The sequence below is a fragment of the Mustela nigripes genome, chromosome 1 (genome assembly GCF_022355385.1).
Source record: "Mustela nigripes isolate SB6536 chromosome 1, MUSNIG.SB6536, whole genome shotgun sequence".
Lineage (NCBI taxonomy): Eukaryota > Metazoa > Chordata > Mammalia > Carnivora > Mustelidae > Mustela > Mustela nigripes.
The window spans coordinates 62,743,622-62,760,568 of NC_081557.1; the positions used below are offsets into that span (position 1 = coordinate 62,743,622).

The 16,947-nt window shown below is 46.0% G+C and overlaps 1 protein-coding gene across 1 annotated transcript in view; it reads right to left on the bottom strand.

Annotated features, from left to right (window-relative positions):
* Nucleotides 1-9,569, bottom strand: part of RAB38 (RAB38, member RAS oncogene family) — a 57,704-nt gene extending 48,135 nt beyond the window's left edge. The window contains exon 1 of the mRNA XM_059391599.1: nt 9,155-9,569. Coding sequence (XP_059247582.1) covers nt 9,155-9,356 — 202 coding nt within the window. The 5' untranslated portion in view covers nt 9,357-9,569. The remainder of the gene's footprint in view (nt 1-9,154) is intronic.
* Nucleotides 9,570-16,947: the final 7,378 nt, after the last annotated feature.

The following is a 16,947-nucleotide window of genomic DNA, read 5'->3' on the forward strand; positions in this document are numbered from 1 at the left end:
TCATATTCTCTATTAAATTTACAAACAGTTAAAAAAAAATGGTGGAACTCAGTAATGTAAAACCCAGGCTACAGAGTCTTGACCTTGCCAAGTCAGACACTACTCTAACACACTAAACCTAGAAGATGAGGATCTTGCCTTGATGGAATAAACATGACTTCTACTCCCAGGAGAAGCAGGGACAGCATATACCTCTGGGAGTCTCCATCTCAGAGTTAAGAGAAAGAAAGAAAAGTAAAGAGAGGCAGGGGCAGTGTGGTTCTTAATGACTTGAAAACTTTGCAGGATTCCCCAGAGTGAATCATAAGAAGATGGAGAGAAAGGGCTCTAAGCCTTTCTACAAAGCAACTACTCTCAAAAACTCTTCAGGTGAGTGATGACTCCAGTATCCAACCACTGTCAGTGAGCGGCCACTGTGGGTCAGGCACCATGTTCTACTCAGGCTTGGTCCAGTTTCCTCACCTCCAAAATTAGAAATGATAAGACATATTTGTCACAAGCAGTGTGGTGTTTAAATTGCAAAAACTGCCTTGGAAAATTGATCAATGTAAGAGATTACCTTTGACCTTTAGCTTAGCATATATGTCCTTTCATGGTTTGTGTGCTGCTCCCTCACCAAGCCCTCCTCCTGTATTGTAACCTGCAGCGATGCCAGATTACCACTGACCACACCATGTCTCCTCACCTTCACACCACAGCTAGGGTAGGTGTCCTGTTTTGACTTTCTTTTAACACTTCCCCTTCAGAACACTCATCAAAACAGTGATCAAATAATTATCTCTCCGCTTTATGTCCCACCAGACTATCATATTCCATAACTGCAAAAATTGATCCACTTTGTTTATCCCTTAGTTCCTCTTCTCACCAAGAGAATGAATAAATTTTCCCAGGCAAAATCTTACACCTCTCAAATGCTCAAATTTTAAAATGACTTTGTAAATAAAATTCAGAATAATAAAACAAAAACAAATCTTTAAGTACTGCTTCAACACTCAAAGACAATAGCTGTATTCATGACAAGCCACAATGACATGGGTCCTATGTTTCCTCTTGACCTGGTCAAGCCTCAAGGACTCCCTGCTAGGACCTCACCCACTCTTCCCTCAATGGTTCTGTGACTTGAAATCTGTCCTCTTTTTTGCCATCAGCCTTCCTATCACCTCATCTCTAGTGTTTTAATTCCTCATTTCATGACATGCATAATCTATAGGCAATAGGGAGCCACTAAAGCAATGTTCCAGAAAGATGAACTTGACCTTGGGTCACATAAAAATTGAAGAAAGAAGAGACTAGTCAGATGGCTATTACAGAAGAAAAACGGGGAAGTAATAATAGCACTGTCCTTGGTCTACAGCAGTGGCAAGAGAAGCATAATCACTATCTGAGTTGGGAGGGTCAAAGAAGAAAATATGGCAGAAGTTTCAAGTCCAAGTGACTATGGGAAAGGTATATACCAAGTCCAGAGAATGGGGAAAGATGCCTAGTTTAGACATATAAAATATCATCCTTTACTACTTATCATTAAGAGGGATGATTGTGCATTGGGGAGGGTATGTGCTATGGTGAGTGCTATGAAGTATGTAAGCCTGACGATTCACAGATCTATACCCCTGGGGCAAATAATACATTATATGTTAATTTAGAAAAAATTTAAAAAAAAGAAGGATGATTGCGGATGTTCTCTGTATTCTCTGTTGTTGTTACTGTCATTTTCTACTTTATGATTTTGCTACATTCAGTATATTTTACTTCACTAATAGAGAAAAAACAACAATCTGCTTTTTCATGCCACTTTGCTATGACATATTGATTTTGCCAGATATATGAGAGATCATGATGGAGATGGCCAGCAGGAAGACCAAACTGTAGGTCTGAAGGTCATGGAAATCAAAATTAGATACACGTTTTTGGAGACACCTGCATGGAGTTTAAAGCCATGGGAACATGTAAGACTCTCAAGAGAAGGAGACAAAACTGAAGAGAGCCAGAGGATGAACTTCAGCCTCAAGCTGTAGAGCCCTGAAATCACTGATCACAGGGAGTAACAGGTTGTAGGTAAGAGGACTGGATATATTCCACGAGCCAGAGGCTTTACCCTACCTGCTCAGTTGTTGTTTTTGTTTGTTTGTTTGTTTGTTTGTTGTTTTTTAAAGATTTTATTTATTTATTTACTTGACAGAGAGAGATCACAAGCAGGGAGAGAGAGAGGGAAGCAGGCTCCCCACCGAGCAGAGAGCCCGATGCGGAGCTCAATCCCAGGACCCTGGGATCACAACCCGAGCCGAAGGCAGAGGCTTAACCCACTGAGCCACCCAGGCGCCCGTACCTGCTCAGTTTTAAGCTCAGAGAATGGACAGATGTGGTTCAGGCAGGAGCTCTGTGCCACCAGAATATTTTGGAGTGTCCTTCTTGATACAGTTCATTAACTGTTACAGTGATTTGCTTTGGTGCCACACGCCCATCAAACCGTGAACTTCTTGAGGTCAGCAACCATGCCTTGTTCGCTTCTTTATCCTTCTTTGTCTTCCCCTCACCTAGAACTGTCTCTAACACATACCGCCCCTTTCATATACATTTGTGCTGAAGAAACCAGCCACACACCCTTAGAGCTATTCCTCCCCATCCCGTCCTTCTCTCAAATGACTTAGCTTTGGTCAGACTCCTATGCGCTCTCCTGTCAGAACTAGTCCTCTAAAACACAGTTGTCCCACATGCCTAATGCTCACATGTCTGTGACAGAGTTTCTACTGCCCTACAGAAAGCCCCGGGGTGTTTTGCCCACACACCGTTCACCCTACTTAGAAAGTTCCCCATCTTACTGCGTGTACACACTGCTTACCTCTAAGCATAAACCATGTTAGTCCGGATGGTATTTAGAAAATCTATAATTAGCCAGGCTAGGCTAGAAACAAGGCAATAAACTGCCCAGCAGAGAGTAGCCCAGACTTGACACACATTTTTTTGTTTGTTTGTTTGACATGTGGTTGCCAAATTTAGCTCATTCTACATTTCTAGATCTATTATGTTGACATTTAAGACCCTTCTTCTAAAACTCCCTGGAGAATTACAGTCTTTAAGAATTAGACACTGAAGAGAGTCAAGTCTAAAACCTGCCGTATCCACCCCACCACCACCACCACCCCGCATCGAATTTCACAATGCAGAAGCATTTCATAAAACCTGAAACAACAAAGCACTGTGATGAAGATGAACCTCATGGCTACTGGCATGGGGACTCCATGTCCCGGGGCTCCTGGCTCTAAGCCCAGGCTGCCTCCCCATCACTCTGCCTGTTAGATAATGTCCTCCAATGTTTCTCTGTCACACAGTTTAGGCAGGGGAAGTTACCACAGAAGTGCCTGATGGAAGTACTTTTCCTTGGCCACTTGCTGACTCTTGCAACCCTGGGCAAGTCCCTGACCTCTGATTCTTGTTTTTCTCTAATATAAAATAGGTGTAATACTACCTGATCTGTGTATACCCTCAGCGATGCTGGGCAGATCAAGCAGGAAAATGTACGTGAAAGTAGTTCGTACTAACAGTTAAGAACAGAATAAGAGCTAACATTTATTTACCAGGTGTTATACGTCAAGCGGGCACCACTTCCCAGGAATTACCTCGTTTTATTTTTTTAACAACTCTAAGGAGCAGGTTCTGCTACTGTCCTTGGTTTACAGACAGGAAACCACAGCTCAGACATGTAAGTGACTTGCACCCGTCCCAAAGCTGGCAAGGGAAGAAGTTGGAAGAAGCTGGCCCATATAACCTGGGCACACTGAAAATACTTTCGAACTGGCAGAAACTATAAGAGATTACATAATGTGATATCCCAGGAAAATGAAACAAGAGCCTTTTTGTAGATGAGGCATCTGAGGTCGAGCAAGGTCTAGTAACTGAGGTCCCATAGTTTTCCCAGCGTCAAGTACTATATTTTTAAAACATATTTAGAATATGTCTAGGGAAGCTTGGATGGCTCAGTCGGTTAAGTGTCCAACTCTTGATTTCAGTTCAGGTCCTCATCTCAGGGTCATGAGATCAAGCTCCACGCCAGGCTTGAGCTCAGCAGGGAGTCTGCTTGAGCTTCTCTCTCTCCCCACCCCTCGCTGACCCTCCTCTCCGCTCTCATGCACTCTCTCTCTCTGAAATAAATAGATAAATCTTCTTTTAAAGAAAGAATGTGTCTAAAGTATTTTATTTTGAGGGCACCTAAGTGACTCAGTTAAGCATCTACCTTCAGCTCAGGTCCTGATCCCAGAGTCCCCGGACCGAGCCCCACACTGGCCTCCCTGCTGGTGACTGGTCAGGGAACCCACTTCTCCCTCTACCCCTCACCTCACTCCTGCTTTCTCTAATAAATAAAATCTTTAAAAAATAAATAAATAAAGTATTTTTAATTTTTTTTTAAAGATTTATTTATTTATTTATTTGCGAGACAGGGAGCAAGAGTCGGGGAGGGAGAAAGGGAATCCTAAGCAGGCTCCATGCCCAGCATGGAACCTGATGTGGGGCTCGATCTCACAATCCTGAGATCAGGACCTGAGCCAAAATCAAGAGTCAGATGCATAACTGACGGAGCCACCCAGGCGCCCCCGAAGTATTTTATTTTTAAATTGTGGGAAGTAGAGCAAAGCTGTTAGAAACCTTGGTACTGGATTCCATGGCCAAATTTTAAATTCCAGCACTACCACTTAACCAACTATGTTACCGGGGAATTAAAAATTAAGTATGTGTATTATACACATAATAATAAATGCTTAAGAAATGTTAGCTGCTATTACTACGACCGTCCCAAATCCTCCAGCTGTGCTCCCAAAGCACACAAAGAGTTCTAGACAAAACTGTACCGTTCTCTTTGAAAATGCTGATGGAATAATTACAGTAATCAGATTTAGAGAGGAATAGAAAGGAGAATCTCAAATGTGAACCTTTTGCTTACTTTTTTTCCTGATAAATCTATTTTAAAAACTCTACAACCAAGAATCAATTTTTCAGAAATAGATTTTCATTCTATTTCATCCCACTACCTGTACAGTCGTTCTGATTAATATCCAGAAACACATTAGAAATAGGAAGAAGGCAAGAAAAACCTTAGGTAAATCTAAAGAAGCAACACAGAAAGAAAGAAAGAAAGAAAGAGAGAGAGAAAGAAAGAAACAAACAAAATGAAAGAAGTAATACCTTTCAGTCCTTTCAGTGGGAGGAGGGTATAATCCCAGGGGACCAACTATGACCCAGGCACTCACAGGCCTGTGGTCTCTAAGAGCATGGCTTGATTCCAAGTCACACAGAACTGTATTAATTGGGCTCTTCCACTTAATAGGTAGGTGGCCTTGGGCGGAGGGACTTAATTTCTCTTGACACTGTCAAGTGCTCTGGAAGCCAGAGCTGACCCAGCTGCTCCTCCGTGATAGAATCTTTGGGACTCAGGATGATTGCCATTCCCTGTGAGGTTTGTGGAATTTACCATGTTGGTTTTCAGCCTACTTCACAAGCCCTGAGAGGTATTTTAAAAAAAGAAAAAAAAGTTTTCTGTTTTTTGTTTTTATTAAGTAATCTCTATGCCCAGTGTGGGGCTGGAACTCATGACCGGGGAGATCAAGAGTCACATGCTCCACAGGCTGAACCAGCCAGGCACCCCCTGAGAGGTATTTTTTGGAGTCTTTGAGGAATAGACTGGTCAGTCAAAGTGGCTACAAGAGACATATCACAGAATTTAGTTGGACACGTACAGGCCATGAGTTGGCACTGAATCAAATGAATATCAAAAATCTCATGAGCAAAGATTCCCTCCATTGCAGATGGATATGATATTCTATCAATGACACAGCCTGTCCTCTCTATGTCATCCATCCTCTCAACCACCTCAAAGTGTGGCCCTCCTGTTCACACTTTAGCCTCACCTGTTCTTTCCACACACACAGCAGAGTTGAGCCAAAGGAGAAAGAGAAGCATTCTTAGGTCTGGACAGACAGGCTGATCTGAAGGTGTTGTAAGGTACGCTTAGCTGACTAGAGTCTGAGTGGGTACTTGAGGTTGGATTTCGTATGAATTCACTCCTCACAGGGCTACCTATGTAGCTTGAAATATGTCACCACGATGTTCCACTAAACCTTTCCACAAGGGCCCAACTTCCCCACAACAAGTAGGGCCTGATTCCCAGCTTCTAACACAGCTCATGAGGGCCTTTGGGCTGGAGGCTGCCAAAGGCAGGTTACCACTGAACATCAGAGCCCTGGGAAAAAGTAGTTCCCCTCCTGAGATACTACACACCACTATAGCTGTACAGCCGACTTTCCAAATGCCTCAGATTTCTTATTTGCACAGAATTCTGTGGCTATAGCCTCCCCAGCAACTTCAGTCCAGAACCACAGCTTCAGAGGCATTTCTTCTTTCTTTTTTCCTTTTTTTTAAAGATTTTATTTATTTACTTGGGAGAGAGAGAAAGCACAATGGGAGAGGGGGAAGCAGGCGTCCCGCTGAGCAGGGAGCCTGGCATGGGGCTCCAACCCAGGACCCCAGGTTCATGACCAGAGCCCAAGGCAGACACTTAACTGACTGACCCACCCATATGCCCTGCTATGCAGTCTCTTAAAAAAAAAAAAAAATTGACAAACGATTACTTCATATGAGACTAGAGAGAAAGCAAGAAGCTTAGTGAGGAGGTTAATGCAATAGTCCAGGTGAGAAAAGAGGGTGACTTCAAATGAGGTTGACACCCAGGTGCCTCCTCAGGAGGCATTTCGAAATTTAGTGCTTAAATTGTTCATGACAGCATGCTGTACCACGGATAAAGCTGAAAAATGATGCCGGGTATTCTGGACCAGATTATAGATGTAATATAGGACTCCTCATTTATTATGACTTAGCACATTCGTATCATGCCCTTCTTGCCTACCATTATACATGTTATTGTCACAATAATCCCTGAGGTTCTCCTGGATAATAGGTACTGTCACCTTTAGGTGGCATTTGTTGGTTGCCCATTTCTTATTTAATGGGAGAAAGCATCCTGCCTAATTTATAGATAAGGCAACTGAGATCAGGAGGTTAAGAAACTTGCCTAAAACAGCTCAGGACATGTGGGGTAAAACAGGGAACAGTCAAAAGTGGTTCGCCTCTGGAATTTAGACTCTTAATTACTATGCCTTTCTACCTTCTCTGTTAGATCAGGACACTGAGATTCACGGACATTCTCTAACATGCTAAGGTCACATCCCTACTTGCGTTTGACACAAAAGTCTAAATGACAGCTACATCCCCTTTGAAACAGTAAGTTCCTTCTAAACTTGAGTTCTAGATATATCAGCGCAGCCAGAAGAGTTTTCAGACAATAAACCATCCAACAACCGAAGTGCAGAGACTCACAGTGGCTTTTCTAGATGAAAAGCCCAATCAGTGGCTGATGGCATCGTCTGGTCGCTGATAACCCCCTATGCCACCAGAGCTGCTGAAGATGACTCCAAATGTAGGAATCTGTTCACATGCCAAAAGTTTTATCATAAGACTCAGCGGCTCATGATTAAAGAGGCACCAGAGTCCCCAGAAACAGAAATACCCTTTCAGAAATTTTCCACATTTACTCTTGCTTCCAGCCATGATTAAGTATTTCCCAGACAAATACACCAGCTAAAAAGGAAACCGTTTTCTGAAAGAGAAGTGGCGGGTTTGGGTCCAGCACTTAAGCAAAGGCTCCTGGTACCATAATGAACAGCCAGAGGTGAAGTGGCACTGTTCACAGAGAATCCCAGAGGACCTTGAAACGTCGGAGCAGGAAGATTCCTGAACTGCCATGGCCAATCCTTTTTCACTTAAGAGGGATGCAACTGAGCAGAAGGGACGCGTCTGGAGCCACTGGGCAGGTTGGTGAGTGACAGAGCCAAGATCTGTAATGAGGGGTTGGACATGGCCAGGTTGCAAACAGCTTCAGTCCAAGGGCTCACACCTTTGCCTCACGTTTGCCTGACTCCCCCACCCAACTTGGGGGACAAACCCTCAGAAGTAAACTCTGGTCTCAAACATTGTAATGAAGTTTCTCATTTCTCAGATCTCTCAGTGAAAACTTAATGGGCAAATCAAGAAATCTTAGGGCTAATGTCATAGACTCTTTGACAAAAGTGCCCCTAAGGTAGGTGCATGGCTCCTTTTCTTTTTTTCTTTGAGATTTTATTTATTTATTTGACCGGGAGAGCACAAGCAGGGTGAGTGGCAGACGGAGGGAGAGGGAGAAGCAGGCTCCCCTCTAAGCAGGGACCCCCATACGGGGCTCGATCCAATACCAGGGTCCTGCTCAACCAGCAAAGCCACCCAGGCACCCCCCCAAGCCTCCTTTTCATAGACCACAGAGAAACACGGAAATAATACTTTGCTCCAAAAACATATACACGAAGATCCTTGGCTTCCTCAAAGCTGAGGACCTCAAACTCGCTTGACTGAGAGGGGGCAGGAGTTGTAATGAACTAAGTAAGTAGTTAAAAACAGCAGTTTGGGGCGCCTGGGTGGCTCAGTGGGTTAAAAAGCCTCTGCCTTTGGCTCAGGTCATGATCTCAGGGTCCTGGGATCAAGCCCCGCATCGGGCTCTCTGCTGAGTGGGGAGCCTGCTTCCTCCTCTCTCTCTGCCTGCCTCTCTGCCTACTTGTGATCTCTCTCTGTGTCAAATAAATAAAATCTTAAGAAAACAAGAAAAAGAAAAACAGCAGTTGGGGGACAACAGGTGGGTAAGAGCCCTTCTAGCCCTGAACGCTCCTGCCCGCAGTTAACCGGTCTCAGGGCTTCCCCCTTGGTGGCTGGCATGACACTAGGGGCCGCGTCACCGGCAGTGTCGTCCACGCCCGGAAAAAGAGCCAGAGACCGAGAACTCCAGACAGTCTCTCCCCAGACGGTCTCTCCCTAGGTCCCTGGGGAGGCCCGCACGGGGTCGAGAGATCCCAGGGGAGAGTGTGCGAGGGAGTTCGAGCAACAGCGCCAAAGCGCCAGGGAATGCACTTGAAGTTTCAGCGAGCGAGACAGAAAAACTTTTGTTTCCTCGGAAACCAAGTTTCCAGCGCACCAGGAAAAGTCTCGTGCGGGCGCCCGGGACCGGCCCGCAGCCCCCCGCCCGGGAACTGCAGGGCCGCGGCGAGACCCCCGTGCCCTCGCCCCTCCCCCGGGGGCTCACCTGCGATGTCCCAGAGCTGCAGGCGCACCACCGTCTCCGGGTCCCAGTGCAGCACCTTGAGCGCGAAGTCCACGCCGATGGTGGCCCGGTAGTGCGAGGAGAAGTTCTGGTGCACGTAGCGCTTGATGATGCTGGTCTTGCCCACGCCCAGGTCGCCGATCACCAGCAGCTTGTACAGGTGCTCCTTGTGCGGGGCCTGCATCCTGGCGGGCCGCCCGCGTGCCGTGCCGGACCGGGGAGCGCAGCCGGGGCCTGGGCGGGAGACCGACTCCGGGAGCACGAGTGCGGGCGTCAGGGAGAGGAGCGGCGGGGCGGGGGCGAGGGGCGGAACTCCTCCCCCGCCGCCTGGAGAAACGCCCAGACAGGCGCCCAGGGGTTAATCCTCCTTCCTTTCCCGGGGCCGCGCGCCGCCCTGGAGGGGGGTGGAAGAGGGAGCGTCTCCGGGGACTGGCAACCAGGGGGCTCCCGTCTTAATGCCTGTTGCAAAGGTTATTCGTGCAGCACTTTACAGTCTCCGAAGCACTTTCCTCGCCTGTGATCCTGAACACAAAGCTTTGAGGTGTGGGCTTTGTTTTCCACGTTTTCCGTGCAGGAAAACTGCGTGTGGAAAAGTTCAGCGCATTGCAGGAGATGGAAGTGACAAACCCGGGGGAACCCAGGGCTCCTGAGCTTAGAGACCCGCCCCCAGCCCTCACTGTAGGGAGAGCTTGGAAGAGAGGCAGCTGAGAATACAATTTCAGGAGGAAGGATCGGGGTCTGGGTTCCTTATGCACTGGTTTTTTGAGGTGAGTGGCCCTGGGCAAGTCATTTGACCTTGGGCAAGCCTCAGTTTGCTTTCTTCCTCGGTGGCGGTGGCGTGATAATGGTAATCCGAACCTGTCACCTCTCTTGGGAGAGAAAACACTGAGCGCTTTCACACCTATTCAACTGTCAGTGGCCCAACAAGAGGGACCATGGAGCTGAAAACGCAGAGGGCATCCTTAGTTTTTAGACTTCTCTCCTATCCTAAAAGCTCTGGGCAACACTGAAATACAATTTCAATAACTATTCAGATTAGTTTAAATGCTAACAATAGCAAGTATTTATCCAGCACTTGCTGTGTGCCAATTTTTATATACTTACCACTTTATTGCCCTAGCAGTCTTAAATCCATACCATTATTCTTCCCATTTTACAAAGGAGGAAAAGGAGGCCTAGACATTTTAAGTAATGTACCCAGTATCAACCACTAATAAGGAAAAAGCCAACTTAAAAGCCAATTTCCTGAGCCAGAAAGGGTTTTTTTGTTTGTTTCTTAACGTACTCTTTTTTTTTTTTTTAAGATTTTATTTATTTATTTGTCATAGAGAGAGAAGCGAAAGCAAGCACAGGCAGACAGAGTGGCAGGCAGAGGCAGAGGGAGAAGCAGGCTCCCCGCCAAGCAAGGAGCCCGATGTGGGACTTGATCACAGGACGCTGGGATCATGACCTGAGCGGAAGGCAGCCGCTTAACCAACTGAGCCACCCAGGTGTCCCCTTAATGTACTCTTTTAACCAATCTGTATTTGTGCTTGGAATGATACAGAAATAACACAAAGATTCCTGGTCCCCAAAACTTTACCTTCTTGCGGGAGACTGACAATAATAACTAAGTACGATTTGTAACGTATTAGTCACTGATAAAATAAGGTAGGGGAACAGGCACGAAGAGTTGGAATGGGGTTGGCCTTTTAGAGAGGGGGGCCAGAGGAGGTCTCTCTGAGAAGGGAACTATTCAGTTAAAAACATCAGTTTCTGAGGAAGTGGCATGTAGATCTAAGGGACAAGCATCCTGGACCAAAGTGAGTCATTTTGTACCTGAATGTGCCAGGAACTGAGCAATGACCCCATTATCTCATTTCAACTTTCCAACTGTATCAGGTTGTATTTTGTCCAGTTGATAGATGAGGAAAGCAAGACAGAGCACAGCTTTCCCAAACCCACACAAAGTGTTAAAACGGGGATTCCAGTATAGGCTTGGGGGAGAAAGAGGAGAGGAAGTTTGGCGGGCCTACTGTGTGCCTGCCGTCAGACGACAACACTGCGCACACTATTGTCAGCGTCTGCAGGCCCCTCACAAGCAGAGGGTCGCCCCAGCTGCCTGCCCTGGATAAATCACATAGCCTCTCTGGAGCTCAGTTTCCACAACCACAAAATGAAAATAAGACTATCTGCCTCCTAGAGTTGCTGGTACAAGTCAATAAGATGCCAAGCCTGTAGCAGGTGCTGATGGCAGTTATTTTTTTTTAATATTTATTTATTAAAGATTTTATTTATTTATTTGACACACAGAGAGAGATAGATCACAAATAAGCAGAGCAGCAGGCAGAGAGAGAGGAGGACCCTGAGATCATGACCTGAACCAGAAGGCAGAGGCTTAACTCACTGAGCCACCCAGGTGCCCCTGATGGCAGTTATTAATAGCAAGTGAGGGACAAGCTTTCACACCATGTTCTCTGATATAAATACTAGGGACCGGCACCTTATCTTGTCAGCTTTCTGTCCCCTCCGGGGGTAACTCAGAAGCTTTGCTCCTAATCGGCATGCAGCAAAGGTGTGCAGAATTGCCCTGGTTTGCGTTTTATGGAATGCTCAGACAGGTAGCCATCCTTCTTCAGTTTCCACCCACGCAGGGACACACCAGGCAGATCATATCTAACAAGTAAGCCAAGTGTTCTACCTGCTTCAAGTATTGGCCAACATTGTGGCTTCATTTTGCAGGGACGGGAGTTCACAGACCTGAGGGGCCTCCGCCCTTCTTCGAGCTTGAAAAACGAGTGATAATTACAAAGACCCTCCCCAGATCTAAAATCCTGGCTCTGTAGATCTCAAGACAAGTTTGGTCCGGGCACGGAGCTGGTGGAGGAAACAAGGAGGGGGTAGAAGTTTGAGACATAACATGAGCCCAGCCCTCGCTGTTGGGCCTGACCCAACCGATTCACAGGCCCCGGCCTGTCTTCCCAGCCTCGTCCCCGCTGAGTCATCACCCCCCACACCTGCTCCTCTCTGCTGATCAGGAGCATGTCAGAGCACCAAATGGTGAGATTTTTACTGTGTAGGGCAGCAGACCAAGACCCAGATTTTTTGAGATGGAAGCCTATAAAATTGGGTGAGGAGAGTGGTCTTTAAGACAAAAAAAAAAAAATTAAGGAACAGTTCCTGAAGCTTCAGCCTCCCTGCCTCTCCAGGGGGCAGGCAATCCCTCCATCAGGGGCAGTGGGCAGCCAGAGACAGCAAGCTCCCTGGCTAGACAGGAAGTATGGCAATTTGTTTCCAGAGTCATTCATTTAGGTCTCATGACAGTTCTTCACAGTGGGAAGAAATTACTCTTGGTTTATATTTTTTTAATCTTTTAGACTAAAGCCGCTCGGTGAGCTTGCCAGGCCAGCAGCCCCATGAAATCCCGAAAGACCCCAAGTAAAATGAGGGAACTGGGTTGCAAGATCTCTGGAGCGCACGGCTGACCCTGGGCCTTTTGGACACCTTCCTGCAGGAGTGACGCCCCAGATGATTCTAATCACCCCCACAATGGCACCATTCCCCGAGCTGTGGCGTTGTCTCTCCTGTGCTCCATCTGCTCCCCCTACCCAACTAGGACATTTGGGAGAAGGCTGTGGAAGGGCCATTTTAAAACAAACACTGTGGTTCTCTTCCGGTCTCATGGCTCCATTCTCTCCTCAGCTGCTCCGCATTTGCCCCCGAGGTATGGACTCTCCAAGCACATTTTTGGGACGGCAAACCTTTCTGTGCCCCCTTGCTTTGCTTTGAATTTTTCTTCCCTCAGAACTAGGCTGCAAGCCAGGAGCCAGGAATTTGAAGGCAGAATATCAGCTAGATTCAGGCTAGAGTAGCTTTAAGTGAAAAGGACATTAGCCAACAGGTCGACCATCCTTGCCTTCTATCCTCCCTCTACCCCCGGATTATGAGACTCCAAAAGAACCCATCTGCCCCAACTGAAGAATCCGTCTGCCTTGGATATGTTGGGACTCTCCGGAGGATGCCTGGCTTCATGCCGACAAGTCAGCTCTCCTTCCCTCCAGAGTGAATGGCTGGGGTTGTGCCATGTGGCTCCTCCCAGCAGCTACCCAGTACCATGGAGACCCATTTTCAACAGAAGCTCTTAAAGCATCTCTAGTGATGCTTTGATAATCTTACTACCCTCAAATTGCTACACCACAGCACGCCCTCTCCTGAACAACAGGAAGGGAGATGATTCAAGTCTGTAAAAGCTCTAGGAGACCATGCAGTGCTCAGAATTCAGGCATGGAATGGCCTTCCCAAAAGCACTGAGTCAGATTTCTCTAGGTCTCCGTTCCCCTGCTATCCAACAGGGTGCATATTCTTGCACATATTCAGTGGTAAAACGAATTGAAACGATTGGAAATTGCTTTGCAAACATAAACGTGAAGGCTGCATGTTTCCCTCCCAGGCTATTGCATGAGGTGAGTCCCTAAAAAGTTACCTTGTCTGCCTTCACCGGTAAGAGAGCGGTAGGGAGTTACTCATTAGCTCATATGGCTCTTCATGATTGCTCTTGAAAAATTACCTAAATAAATTCAAGGTAGGGTAACAAAGACTCTGTTGCAGGAAAGGTAAGGTAATTTTTCTTCGATTAATGCAAGCAATATATCTTCTGAAAAAGGCCTGTAAGAGACTACCCTAGAATTTATCATCCAAACAGGTACTCTTGAGAGTGAAAGGGGGACCTATTAATAATTACACCAAACCACAGAAACAAGCCAGGGCTGTCCAAAAGAATGTTTACTCCTGAAGCAGAGGGCTAGAGCTCTCACGTGAGACCCACAACCAAGAATGACATTTGAAAAATCTCTTAAAGCATCATTTTAATAAATAGTTGGGGCCAAGGTAAGGCTGAGCTAATTTCTCGTTCTCTTCCAAGAGGCCCCCTTTTATCTACTAGCTTGTCAGAAACGTGTTCTTACTTGCAATGGGAGTTATTTCAGTATTGACTCAGGACTGAGCAGGTCCCTGGAAGTAGGCAACCATGTTCACATTATTTGGAGAGAGGCCAAGATGGGTTCTGTATGGAAAGTGCTTGAAATGAATACACGTCAGTCTATGAGAATTGGACTTTTTACCCAGAGAGAAAAACTATAATGGGATATTTACTGGTTATCATCAGAAATTGATTGCAGGTGAGTTTTTGAAGCCACCATTCAGTTTGGACCGAGAAAAGCAGATTATGCGCTAAACCATTTTCAGCAGATTTATTACCAGCTAAACCTATATGCTAAAGCTACACACATTTGACTAGCTTTCAACAGAAGGGGGCTGAGCTGGGATTCATTTTCCTCCTAACCCACCCAATATGGACGAGTATAAATGGCCTACGGAATGGCCAAAAGGCAAGCATCTGAGAAAAGGGAGCAAAATGATTCAATACGACTCAAGAGTTTCAACTGTCTTGTACCACGCACCAAGCCCTTTATCTTATTTAACCTTCACATCCAAACTGTTGGTAGGTATCCCCACTTTGTAACGAGGGAAATGGGGATCCCAGAATTTAAATAATTTGCCCAAAGTGACGGAATGAAATTTGTAACTCATGATTCCTAAATCCCTGCTTTTCCTACTCTACACACTCCAATGGCATGCAGTAAAAATCGAGATCCAGGCTTCTCCAGCTTTGTTTCTGCTATTATACCAGATATCGAAGCCATAAAAAAAAGGGGAGGGGTAATTCTCTTTATGTTTTACAAAGTCCTAAGTATGGAGGGAAACATCCAATAAAGGAGGAAAATAAAAATGTACACTTTAACCATGAAAGGATACATGGCACCATCTCTCACCAAGCCAGACGAATAGACAGCACTCCATTTGGATGCCGTGCTAGCCCTCTGTGGGCGTGACCTGATCTAGCAAACGTAGAGAGCGTAAAACAAGGAGCCTACGTCTGATGCTCTCAGAGAAGACAGTAGTCTAATAACACTCAGGATCTCCTGGGAGTGGAACGCCCAGCCCATAACAAGTGGGGATATAGGGACTGGTATGGTCTCACTTAGAGGATAACTCGAGAAAATTAGACAAGAGTACTGATCCAAGAATATTTATGTGCAACATACCATGACAGAATTGTTTTGAGGGGCAGGGGCAGGAATGGGATCTTAGATTTATCTACAAGAATGTCCCTACCGTAAAATTTCACCATTTACATTGACGTGGATGGAACTGGAAGCAATTATGCTGAGAGAAAATACGTCAATCAGAGAAAAACAATTATCATAAGGTTTCACTCATATGTGGACTATAAGACAGTGCAGGGCGCCTGGGTGGCTCAGTGGGCTAAGCCGCTGCCTTCGGCTCAGGTCATGATCTCAGGGTCCTGGGATCGAGTCCCGTATCGGGCTCTCTGCCCAGCAGGGAGCCTGCTTCCTCCTCTCTCTCTCTCTCTCTCCCTCTCTCTCTGCCTGCCTCTCTGCCTACTTGTGATCTCTCTCTGTCAACTAAATAAATAAAAAATCTTTAAAAAAAAAAAAAAAGACACAGTGCAGAGGATCATAGGGGAAGGGGAGGAAAACAGAATGGGAAGAAATCAGAGAGGGAGACAAACCATGAGAGACTTTTAACTATGGGAAAGAAACTGAGGGCTTCTGGGGGGTGAGGAGTGGGGGGATGGGGTAACTGGGGGATGGGCATTAAGGAGGGCACATGATGTGATGAGCCTCAGGTGTTAAACACAACTGATAAATTATTGACCAAAACATCTGAAACTAATGACGTACAAGATGTTGGCTAATTGAATTAAAAATAAAAATGCTCCTGCCAACAACATGTTTGCAGTCTGGTTAGTGTCGCTCAGCAGGCACACACATGGCCTTCTACCTCCCTTTCTGCCCTCTTCCCAGATCCCTTCACTGGTTGCTTCCTTTCTCTGCTGCCCACTGCTCAACTGTGCTAGCCTCCTTCTGTGGGGCTCTGCTTTTTCCCGCCTGAGCCCATCCACTTTGGTGACAATGGAGCAAACATGGCTATGGATTCAACTCTGGAATCAGACCCACTTACCTTGGTTTCACATGTGAACTTCACCGCCAAGCAGCGGTAGGACTTCCATAAAGAAATGTAGCCTTGTGCGCCTTTGTAAACCTGTCTCTTCAGGTGTAAAATGAGAATAATAATTTCCCCCTCCTGCAGTTTTCAGGACACCTGCATGAAATTGGGCTGTGTAGTGCCTTGCCTGGTGTTTGGCCCAGGATATACACTGAAAAGCAAACAGTGTTAAACTATCAAATTTGCTGATGACTTCTAGATCTGTGTCTGAGACTCCAACCTCACTCTTGCATTCCATACCCTGTTCCAACAGCTTTGGGGGCATTTCTACCAGGCTCTTTGGCGGACATTTCAAGTGCAGCATATGCAAAACTGAACACATTATCTACCCTAACAGACTTGTTCCTTTTCCTGTATTCCTGGTTTTGGTCAGTGGTTCCACCCTCCCCAAAGTCTACCAAGCCTGAAAACTCAGTCACGCTTGACTCCTCCCTCTGCATTACCCACACATCCCATCATCTGAGTCCTCTGATTCCATCTTGGACAAATTCCTGAGTGCATTTCTTCCACTCCACTCTGTCAGAAAACAGAGGTGAATATCTATTCAAAATTATTGAGGACAAAGGATTTTTAAGCATTATGCAAAAGGCAAAAATCATAAAAGGAAAAACGTTTTAAATGTATATCTATTAAAAATTCCCCGAGGCAAGATGAATGGTAAGTGCAAATGGAGGAAAAATTTGCAACTTTTAAGACAGGCAAAAAGG